The following is a 12,610-nucleotide window of genomic DNA, read 5'->3' on the forward strand; positions in this document are numbered from 1 at the left end:
AACTTGTGTATCTGAATCCCAAGGTAACAGCGAACATCTGAAGGCTGCACGCCCCAACTGAAGGTCACGAGCTTATGTCAGGCAAACTCACACCAATGGGCTGACAGAAAAGATTCAGGGATGAGGGCCATAAATTAGATATATATAGCTAATGCGAAAAATTACCTACATTAGGCTCGAGATCCATTTAAACATCATCCCAATTTGCTGTTATTTATACATAATCAGTCAACATTTAATTTTTTTCCCCTTTTAACTCACCTGTAAGATTCTTTGCAAGATTGATGGAAGGGCAATAAATGCTGCCATGCTGTTTAGAACTTGCATGGTCAAAGATTTCAGGGCTGTTATAACAAAATGTTAATATTAAGATTAGTTTAAAATAAGATTTCTCAGTTTTTCCTGTAAGTCAGGGGAAAATAGTGGATTTACATAGCTTCTTAGAAATGCAGCCAACCAAGAACAATTTGATATTTTAAAGTTAAATTGCAGAGACTACTGCTATTAAAGATAAATTATAAGTTGCTAAGATTACTATTATTCATGATAAATTAAATAAATGGCACAACGGAGACAATTAAACCCGAAAGATTGAGATCAACACTACAATATGGTTTCATTAAGGAAAATGATAAGAATATAATATTGGGAAAAGATATCATATTTATAGTTTTTGCAAATAAAAATTAGACTGATGATACAGGTGACTCAGTTACTTTGGTTCTGAGGAACTTACCTTCAGAGTGTAGATGAGGGACAGCTGAACCGGACAGCTTCTGAGGGGCCATCATTGCCTCCAATAATGGAAACCAGAGTGCCTATGATGTCAGAGGAAATCAAAGAAAAACAAAAGTGTTCTGTTATTTTCAAGAATAACTAACATCGGCCTAGCGTTTTAAGGTTAAAACGTACTTCTCACATACATTTGTCAGTGGAAATTAGAAAAAGGAAAAAGGAAGCATTTGACAGGGAAGGGAAAAGACAATAAAAAGCAGAGACCATAGCTAGAACAGATATCTTTATCATGCAGCCTTGGGAAACATAAGAAAGCCGAAGTTAAGTAAGTCTAAGCCTTGGAACTGCAATCTTATGTGTCTCAGGAAAGGGTAGGTTTAAAGACGCCAGAGATGAGCTTCCTGCTAGCTTCTTATCTACTCTGGTATAAATGTATCACTGACAAAGTCTAAAATAAGCCTATGAGCCACAGAAAGAAATAAACCCACAGTTACTGACCCCACACCCAATTTTCTTCAGCTATGACAACCAAGATAAATGAGTAAAGGTTATCCAAAGTTTTTTCATATCAAGCACTATTTTATATTTCCTAATATAAAATAGACCAGGATGGGACTGCAAACTAGTGCCACCCCTGTGGAAAGCATTATGGAGGTATCTTAAACAGATTCAAGTAGACATGCCATTTGATCCAGCAATCCCATTACTGGGCACATACCCAAAGGAAAAAAGGTCATTCTGTAACAAAGACACATGTACCCGAATGTTTATAGCAGCACAATTCACCATAGCAAAGATGTGGAAACAACCCAAATGCCCATCAATACATGATTGGATTAGTAAGCTATGGTATATGTATACCATGGAATATTACTCAGCTATAAGAAATAATAAAGATACGACATCTCTATGGTTCTCCTGGAGAGAGTTGGAACCCATTATATTAAGTGAAGTATCCCAAGAATGGAAAAACAAGCATCACATGTACTCACCAGAAAATTGGTTTCCCTGATCATCACCTAAATACACATCTGGGAATGACACCAATCGGATATCAGACTGAGGTGGGGGTGGGGGAGGGGATGGGTGTATGCCTACATAATGAGTGCATTGCGCACCATTTGGGGAATGGTAACGCTTGAAGGTGCTGACTCGGGAAGGGGGGGGTGGGGAAGGGAGGGATATATACCTACACGATGGGTGCAACGCGCACTATCTGGGGAACAGACACGCCTGGAGCTCTGACTTGGGGGGGAAGGCGGTACATGGGCAACGTATGTAACCTGCAATCCTGTATCCCCCATAACAATAAGATGAAATAAAAAAAAAAAGAAGGTAATAATCCATGAAAAAAATAAAAAAATAAAATAGACCAGGAAATGGAAGTTAATGCTATCTTAATTAATGTTATCAACCATGTCAAGAGATAAACAAAGAGATCTATCATTTATTTATTCCTATGTTAGTCATTGTATTAAAGGCCTTACATATTTTTTTAAAAAATCAATCTCATAATAACTTTACATTGTAGGTATTATCTTCACTTGAGATAAGAAATTGAGGTTAATCAAGCTAATGCATTTTAACATTTCAGACATGTTTTCTTGTTGGATATGATTTACAAATGTCCTAACCCCATGACTTGATAGAAACCTATTGCTGCAAACATCCAGAAGAAATTAAATTTCTTAATAAAGAAATTAAAAAGGAAATTTAAAAATTTCTTCAAACAAATGAAAATGAAAACCCTATGGGATACAACAAGAGCAGTGCTGGCCGGGCGCGGTGGCTCACGCCTGTAATCCTAGCACTCTGGGAGGCCGAGGCGGGTGGATTGCTCAAGGTCAGGAGTTCGAGACCAGCCTGAGCGAGACCCCGTCTCTACTAAAAATAGAAAGACATTATATGGACAACTAAAAATCTATATAGAAAAAATTAGCCGGGCATAGTGGCGCATGCCTGTAGTCCCAGCTACTTGGGAGGCTGAGGCAGTAGGATCGCTTAAGCCCAGGAGTCTGAGGTTGCTGTGAGCTAAGCTGACGCCACGGCACTCACTCTAGCCTGGGCAACAAAGTGAGACTCTGTCTCAACAAAAAAAAAAAAAAAAGAGCAGTGCTAAGAAGGAATTTAATAGCAATCAAAAAGTAGAAATATTTCAAATAAACAACCTAATGATACACCTGAAGGAACTAACAAAGCCAAGAATAAACCAAACCCACAATTAGTAAAATGAAAGAAATAGCAAAAATTAGAGCAGAACAAAACAAAATAGAGACTAAAAAAAAACAATAAAAAGGATCAAAGAAACTAAAAGTTGGTTTGTTGAAAAGATAAACAAAATTGAGGACAGGCATGGTGGCTCACAGCTGTAATTCCAAGCACTTTGGGGGACCGAGGCGGGAGGATTGCTTCAGGCCAGGACTTTGAGACCAGCCTGGGAAACATAGCGAGACCTCATTTCTATAAAAAATTAAAAAATTAGCCAGGCGTGGTGGTGTGTGCCTGTAGCACTAGCTACTAGGGAGACTGAGGCGAGAGAATTACTTGAGCCCAGGAGTTCAGGGTTACAGTAAGCTATGATTGGGCTAATGCACTCTAGCCTGGGCAACAGAGTGAGACTGTTTCTATAAAAAACCAACAAAATGGACAAACTACTAGTTAGATTACCCCAGAAAAAAAAAGGGAGAAGACACAAATAAATAAAATCAGAATTGAAAAAGGAGACAGTTGATACAACAGAAATATAAAGGATGATTAGAGACTATCATGAACAACTAAACACTAAAAAATTGGAATACCTAGAGGAAATGAAAAATTCTTGGACACAGACAACCTATCAAATGAACTAGGAAAAACAGAAAACCTAAATAGACAAAAAAAGAGCAATGAGATTGAATTGAAAAAGTCTCCTGAAAAAGAAAAGCCCAGAACCAGATGGCTTTACTGCTGAATTCTACTAAACTTTTAAGGAAGAGCTAAAATCAATTCTTTTCAAACTATTCCAAAAAATTAAAGAGAATGGAATTCCTCTTAACTTATTTTACAAAGCCAGCATTACCACCATGCCAAAACCAGATGAGGACAAAACCAAAAAGAAAACTACAGGCCAATATCCTTGATGAACATACATGCAAAAATCCTCAACAATATATTAGCAAACCAAATCCAAGAATACATCAAAAAGATATAATTGACCCTTAAACAATGTGGGTTTCAACTGCATGGGTCCACTTTTACATGGATTTTCTACTGTCTCTGCTACCCCTGAGACAGCAAAACCAACCCCTCCTTCATCCTCCTCCTCTTCGGCCTACTCAGTGTGATGATGATGAGGATTAATACTTTTATGATGGTCCACTTCCACTTAATAAATAATAAATACACTTTCTCTTCATTATGGTTTTTTTTTTTTCCTTTTTTCTTTTTTCTTTTCTTTTTTTTTTTTTTTTGAGACAGAGTCTCACTCTGTTGCCCAGGCTAGAGTGCCATGGCGTCAGCCCAGCTCACAGCAACCTCAAACTCCTGGGCTCAAGGGATCCTCCTGGGCCGGGCGTGGTGGCTCACGCCTGTAATCCTAGCACTCTGGGAGGCCGAGGTGGGCGGATCGTTTGAGCTCAGGAGTTCGAGACCAGCCTGAGCAAGAGCGAGACCCCATCTCTACTAAAAATAGAAAGAAATTATATGGACAGCTAAAAATATATAGAAAAAATTAGCCGGGCATGGTGGTGCATGCCTGTAGTCCCAGCTACTCGGGAGGCTGAGACAGGAGGATCGCTTGAGCCCAGGAGTTTGAGGTTGCTGTCAGCTAGGCTGACGCCACGGCACTCACTCTAGCCGGGGCAACAGAGTGAGACTCTGTCTCAAAAAAAAAAAAAAAAAAGGGATCCTCCTGCCTCAGCCTCCCGAGTAGCTGGGACTACAGGTGTGCGCCACCATGCCCAGCTAATTTTTTCTATATATATTTTTAGCTGTCCATATAATTTCTTTCTATTTTTAGTAAAGACGGGGTCTCACTCTTCCTCAGGCTGGTCTCGAACTCCTGAGCTCAAACAATCCACCTGCCTCGGCCTCCCAGAGTGCTAGGATTACAGGCGTGAGCCACCGTACCCGGCCTGTTTTTTTTTCTTAATAACATTTTCTCTATCTTACTTTAGTATAATACAGTATATATTATAATACATATAATATATAAAGTATGTGTTGACTGTTTCTGTTCTCAGAAAGGCTTCTGGTAAACAATAGGCTATTACTGAAGTTTTTGGGAAGTCAAGAGTTACATGCAAATTTTTGACTGCAGGGAGGGTTAGTACCCTTAACTCTCACATTGTTCAAGGATCAATTGTAATACACCATGATAAAGTGGGATTTATCCCGGGGATGCAAGGATGGTTCAACATATGCAAATCAATAAAGTTGGTACACCACATCAACAGAATGAAGAACAAATGCCATATGATCACCTCAACAGACACGGAAAAAGCATTTGATAAAATTCAAAATCCCTTAATGATAAAAACTCTCCACAAACTAGGCATAGAAGGAATATACCATAACATAATAAAGGCCATATATGACAAATCCACAGCCAACATCACACTGAATGGGAAAAGCTTTTCCTCTAAAAACTGAAATAGGACAAGGATGTCCACTTTACCACTCTTATTCAATTAAAAAGCCTAGTCAGAGCAATCAGGCAAGAGAAAGAAATAAAAGGCATTCAGATTGAAAAGAGGAAGTCAAATTGTCCTTATTTGCAAATTACATGACTTTATGTGCAGAAAATCCTAAAGAATCCACTAAAAAAACTCTTAGAACTGATAAACAAATTCAGTAAAGTTGCAGGATACAAAACCAACATAAAAAAATCACTAGCCTTTCTCAGGACTAGCTAAGTAAAAATCAAGAAAGTAATCTCATTTACAATAGCTACAAAAAAATTAAAATATCTAGGAATAAATTTAACCAAGGTGGTGAAAGATCTCTACAATGAAAACCACACAACATTGAGGAATAAAATTAAAGAGGACACAAACAAATGGAAAGACATTTCATGCTCATAGATCGGAAGAATTAATATTGTCAAAATAACCATATTACCCAAAGCAATCTACAGATTCAAGGCAATACTTGTCAAAATACCAACAACATTTTTTCATAGAAATAGAAAAAACAATCCTAAAACCCACATGGAACCACAAATGACCCCAAATAGCCCAAGTGATGCTAAGCAAAAAGAACAAAGCTGGAGGTACCACACTACTGAGCTTCAAAATACACTACAAGGACACAGTAACCAAAACAGTGTGTTATTGTTAGGAAAACAGGCACATAGACCAATGAAACAGAATAGAGAACCCAGAAATAAATCCACATATTTACAGCCAATTGATTTTTGACAAAGACACCAAGAACTTATGGAGAAGACAGCCTCTTCAATATATACTGCTGGGAAAACTGGATACCCATATGCAAAAGAACGAAACTAGACCCCTATCTCTCACAATATACAAAACTCAACTAAAATAGATTAAAGACTTAAAAACATAAGACCCAAAGCTATAAAACTACTGGAATACAACACAGGGGAAATGCTTCAGGACATTGGTGTAGGCAAAGATCTATGGCTAAGACTTTAAAAACACAGACAACAACAACAAACAAATGGGACTATATTAAGGTAAAAACAATCAAAATAGTGAAGAGACAATGTGTAGAATGGAAGAAAATATTTACAAATGATTCATCCAACAAGGACTAATATCCAGAATATACAAGGAACGCAAACAATTCAACAGCAAAAAAACCCCAAATAATCCCATTAAAAAGTGGGCAAAAGATACGAATAGGCATTTCTCAAATGAATACATACAAATGGCCAACAGGTATATGAAAAAATGCTCAACATCACTAATCATCAGGGAAATGCAAATCAAAACCTCATTAAGATATGATCTCACACCCGTTAGAATGGCTATTATCTAAAAGATAGCGTAAGTGTTGGTGAGTATGTGGAGAAAAGGGAACCCTTGTGCTATCCATTCCTTGCTGATAAGAATGTAAATTAGTACAGCCATTATGGAAAACAGTATGGGGGTTCCTCAAGAAACTAAAAAATAGAACTACCAAATGATCCAGCAATCCTGCTACTGGGTATTTATGCACAGGAAAGAAAATCAGTATAAATCTGTACCCCCATGTTTACTGCACTAGTCACAAAACCCCAGATATGGAATCAATCTAAGTGTTCATCGACAGGTGAATGGATAAAAAAAATGTGGTATATATACACAACTGAATACTATGCAGTCATAGAAAAGGATGAAAGCCTGTCATTTGCAGCAACATGGATAAGACTGGAGGTCACTATGTTAAGTGAAATAAGCCAGACACAGAAAGACAAATATTGCATCTTTGCATTTTATAACATGTGATAGACAATTATAGCATGTTCTCACTCATATGTGGGAGCTAAAAACATTTGATGTTATGGAGGTAGAGAGTAGAATGATGATTAACAAAGGCTGGAAAGGGTTGGGGTGGAGTGATGAAGAAAGGTTGGGTACGAACATACAATTAGAAGTAATAACTTCTTTTTTTTTTTTTTTTTTGTTGAGACAGAGTCTCACTTTGTTGCCCAGGCTAGAGTGAGTGCCGTGGCGTCAGCTTAGCTCACAGCAACCTCAGACTCCTCGGCTTAAGCGATCCTACTGCCTCAGCCTCCCGAGTAGCTGGGACTACAGGCATGCGCCACTATGCCCGGCTAATTTTTTCTATATAGATTTTTAGTTGTCCATATAATGTCTTTCCATTTTTAGTAGAGACGGGGTCTCGCTCAGGCTGGTCTCGAACTCCTGACCTTGAGCAATCCACCCGCCTCGGCCTCCCAGAGTGCTAGGATTACAGGCGTGAGCCACCGCGCCCGGCCAGAAGTAATAACTTCTAATGTTTCATAGCACAGTAGGACGACTACAGTTAACAATAATTTATTGTATATTTCAAAACAGCTAGCAGAGAAGAGTTGAAATGTTCCCAACAGAAAGAAATGATAAATGTTTGAGGTGACAGGTATCCTAAATACTCTGACTTCATCATTGCCCATTGTATGCACGTATAGAAATATCACATGTACTCCGTAAGTATGTACATATTTATTATCAATTTTAAAAACCCAACAACAACAAAAGAAATTCTTCAGTTTTACATAAGCTTCCTACAGGAGACTGAGTACTATATTTTTTAAAAACAAGCATTATTTGATCCAAAAACCTAGGCAGACAAAATATATTTAGAATGATGTTCACCAAATGATAATGATGGTTATTTTTGGGTGATGGAATGAATATATTGTAATTTTTAAAAAAGATTCTCCTGTGTAACTTTCTGTATTACATGATTCTTAAAAATGATGAGCATGTATCATTTCACAAAATTTTTTAATAAAGAAAAAGTCACATCCATATGTAAATGAGTTTGTTTTACAAAATTTACATTCTAAAGAGTTTTTATAATCTATGACCTTGAAAATTCCTTGATAAAAACTTAAAGGAGAAATTTACCCATCTCATAAGAACAGAAAATATACCAAGATTTGTTATTTTCATTGTAGCATGCATAGCTAAATATATATATGTGTGTGTGTGTGTGTGTGTGTGTGTATGTTAACCCTGTTCCCCCTTTCAAACACCCGGACAGTGAAAAGTGGCCAGGCAATGTCAAGTCAGTGGCCCAAGCCCAGGAGGGGCAGGCATAGAGGCATTAATCCACATCATGATATACCTTAACTTTCTGAAATACCTACAAAATTTAACTGTCAAATAACATCTCACCCCTTATTTTCTGCTTCACTGCTGTAACTCCCATCTGTACCGGGTGCTCAACTATACCTCCTTCAGTTTTGTTTTCTTCCTTTGTGCAGTCTGGGATCTGTTCTAGAAGTAGTTCAACCTTGGCTGCACATTAGAATTATGCATAGAGCTTTAAAACACACTCGTGACCAGGTCCCAGCCCCAGACCAGAGATTTTAATTGATCTGGGGTGCAGCCTGAGCAATGTGATTATTCAAAGCTCCCCAGGTGACTCTGATGTTCAACCAAGGCTGAGAACTACTATATCATATCCTTCTTTGACCTTTTTCCAGCTTTCTCTGTATCGCTTGAGAGCTTTCCTCCAGTTGTTCATGCTCACTTTCACCCATAGGGAATAGGAGAGATGATAAATGATGACATTTCCATGGTACCATTACATGGAATACCCAAAATCTCAGTTCAAAGAGAGCAGAGAAATCTAGTAGTCATATGCCTTAAGTTTTGCAGCATAGCCAAATCTAAGATACAAAAGCCTTTGGTGAGAACAAAGAGGCCACACACGCTTCATAATAACTTCAGGAGTCTCATACTCCTGGGAACACTAAAAAGTGATTAAAATCCAGTTGAATTAAACTCAGGTGGCTGAGAGGGCAGTGGAAATGGAATTAATTCCTAGTTTCAGACAAAAACAGGCTTTTAAATGCCTAAATAGTCATTCTCCTACCTCTCGTTGCTGCTGGTTCAAATTATGTGAATTTCTCTGGCAAAGAGCAATTGTCTCTAGCATAGTATCTTCAACATCCTTCAGTGAGGGATCCTCTTTGGTATCTAGATTAAGAAAAAGTATAAATGTCACTTAAGGATATATTAATGATAATCTCAGAGTTTCTGTGAGAAATTAAACTCCTTTTTAAATTTGCATCATCTTAGTTTTCTATTATACAACCATCCATAAAATCTGATACAAAGGTTTAGCAGATTAAAAAACAAATCATTCTATGCAATAGGAGTTTCCCATATAAATGTTTGACATTCATAGTACATATAAAGCACGTCATACTTAGAATTTCAATACACTTTAGCTATGAAAAAATCCCAAATCACCTGTCTGTGGATTAGTTAGTAGAGAGATTATCCTTCACCTTTCTCGCTGTACTATCTCTTCCTCTGCCTATTTCTTAAATGTAGGTATTCCCTCAAGATACTACCTGAGGCCCTTTTCTCTTTTCATTTTTCTTTTTAATGATTCTAGACATTTCTGTGGTTTCAACTCTCATGTCTTTGTTAATAACCTACAAACATACACCTTCAGCCTTTATTCTGTTCAAAACCTGCAGGCTGAATTTTCTAATGACCCTAGGACATTTATCTCCACGTGGATGTCCTGCAAGTACCTGGAACTTTATATGTGCAAAAGCCAACTTATTTTTCTAATTTCAAATTTGCTCTTCCCCCACATTTCCAAACTTAGTTACTGGAGCCATCATCTTTAAGTCAACCAGTTTATAAATCATCTTTCATGCTTCCCTCTCTTTCACCCCACACATTAAAATAAACTGCACATTTTAGTTGATTCTACTCCTGTATTCACATATACCCACAACTTCTACCCTGGTGGAGCTCTTAATCATCTCATCTGAGCTACTGCAACAGACTCTTAATTGAACTTTTGACCTCCAGATCACTCCCTACCACAAAAACCATTAAAAATTCCTAATTCTTAAAAATAGAATGTAAGTAAGCCTCCGACACTAAAGAAACAGTGAAGATTCAGGCCCTCCTCACTGTCTGTGCGCTGGTGTCGGCAGATTATTTCTTACTCCCTGAGGTTACTAGCCAGGCACTTCCAAGTTCTCCTCAGCCTAGAAGGTCCTTTCCCTGCTTTTGTCTATCAAACTCTTCATCCTTCCAGTCTTTCTTCATAGGTCAAGTCTTCCACAAAACTCTTTTTGATTCACGGGTTACAAATAGTTCCCTAATTTCCACGCTCCTTTTCCATTCTCACTGTACTTTTCATAACATTCCATTCCACTTGTATTAGAAATTTTTTATTTACATATCTGTCTCCTTCATGAGACTGTAGTTTTTCTTTTTTGTTTTGGCAGGGGGCAGACCTGTTTTAGTAGTCCGTGTATAGCCCATAGGAACCAAACACAATGTCTTACTATTAGCAAATCTTCCAAAAATTCTTAAGCACGCTGCCAAAACTGAATCTCAAAGTAGATGGCAGACATGACACTATTACTGGAAAATTTATCTTCACTGGAATTCAAAACAGTGGCATCTCAAGACATACCACCTATGAATCTTTGTAGTGATTTTGGAGAAATACTCTCCTTAAAAATTCTCCATCAGTCTTTCATATATTTATTGTCTGAAAAAGTTGTTCTCACAACACTAAATTCAAAAAGAAAAATGACATAAAACACAACAAACCTAACATAACCAAATTGATTGAACACATACTGATAGTATAAAAATAATAATTGTCTGTCTGGACTATCACTATAGAAAAGTCAATCAAGTGTTTACTGAGGTTCTAAGAAGATTTAGTATAATACCAGATGATTGGGATATCACACAGACCCTATCATGTAGGCCATAACCACCAAAAAATATAGATAATTAATCTACAGAGAATTAGGGTAAAGGTATATTAGGGAAATGTATGGACGAATAGGTCCAGGAAATGTGTTGTGTGTTAAAGAGGTAGGATAATCCAAAAATAAAAATCACCTGTCAAGTAATTCCCTGATCTTTTGAGAGGGCTATTTTGAAACTATCAAGGAATATGAAAATAAACCATGTGATTAAAAAATGAGTGAAGGACTTGAATAGACATTTCTCCAAAGAAGATAAACAAATAGCCAAAAAACACAGGAAAAGATGCTCAACATCACTCATCATTAGAGAAATGCAAATCAAATCCACAATTATAATAGATACCATCTCACACCTATTAGGATTGCTCCTATCAAAAAAACTAGAAAATAAGTGTTGGCAAGGATGTGGAGAAATTGGAACCCTTGTGCACTACTGATGGAAATGTAAAATGACGCAGCCACTATAGAAAACAGTATGGAAGTTCCTCAAAAAACTAAAAATAGAATTATGACTTGATCCAGCAATCCCACTTCTGGCTATATTCCCAAAAGATTTGAAAGCTCGGTCTGGAAGAGATATTGTACAGCCATGTTCGTAGCAGCATTATTCATAATAGCCAAATGGTAGAAGCAACCCAAGCAACCATCAAAAGATAAATGAACAAAATGTGGTATATACATACGATGGAGTATTATTCAGCCTTAAAAAGGAAGGAAATTCTGACACATGCTAGAACATTTATGAACCTTACACTAAGTGAAATAGGCCAGTCACAAAAGGACAAATGCTGTATGACTGTATTCATATGAGATACTTAGGGTAATCAAATTCAGAAAAAGAATGGTGGAAAGTAGAATGGTAGTAGCCAGGAGCTGAGGGAGAGGTGAAATGGGTGAATTATTGGTTAATGGGTATAGATTTTCAGTTTGGGGAGATGGAAAAACTTGGAGGTGGTTGTTGATGATGGTTGCACAATAACGTAAATAGACTTAATGCCACTGAACTATAAAAAATAGTCAAAATGCCAAATTTTATGTTATGTATATTTTACCACAATTTTTAAAAATAAATAATGTCAAGGAATATGATGAAAATTTTGTATCTGTGACAAAGCCACTCAAGATTCTAAAGTGTCAAGTTTTACTGCTTTGGGTTAAAATTACATAAATTCGGTATAGAAACATAGGCTGATTTGCTGTTTGGCACATTAAAATAATTTTTAGGATGTTAGTTATATACCTCATTTAAACATAACCAAACCATAAGTACAAAAATATAACCAAAAAGATAATCGATGAACGGTACCTAATTTTCTGTATATTTTACTGCATTGACAAATAGCATCAAAAAGCCACAATGGTTTATATGGTTTTCTGCTATGAACTGTTGAAAACTAACTAGAATTTGGATACATGTTAAAGTAGATAAGCAGTAATTATGGAGAAATGTCAATGTATTAATAAATG

The 12,610-nt window shown here is 37.0% G+C and overlaps 1 protein-coding gene across 3 annotated transcripts in view; it reads right to left on the reverse strand.

The window, feature by feature from the left end:
• The window catches only part of VPS8 (VPS8 subunit of CORVET complex), a 205,136-nt gene that overhangs the window by 57,039 nt on the left and 135,487 nt on the right, over nucleotides 1–12,610 (reverse strand). For all 3 annotated transcript variants that reach the window (XM_069472823.1, XM_069472821.1, XM_069472822.1), the window contains 3 exons: nucleotides 9,265–9,368; nucleotides 737–818; nucleotides 262–344 (listed from right to left, as the gene is read on the reverse strand). In XM_069472823.1, coding sequence (XP_069328924.1) covers nucleotides 262–344; nucleotides 737–818; nucleotides 9,265–9,368 — 269 coding nt within the window. The remainder of the gene's footprint in view (nucleotides 1–261; nucleotides 345–736; nucleotides 819–9,264; nucleotides 9,369–12,610) is intronic.

The sequence above is a fragment of the Eulemur rufifrons genome, chromosome 7 (assembly GCF_041146395.1).
Source record: "Eulemur rufifrons isolate Redbay chromosome 7, OSU_ERuf_1, whole genome shotgun sequence".
NCBI lineage: Eukaryota > Metazoa > Chordata > Mammalia > Primates > Lemuridae > Eulemur > Eulemur rufifrons.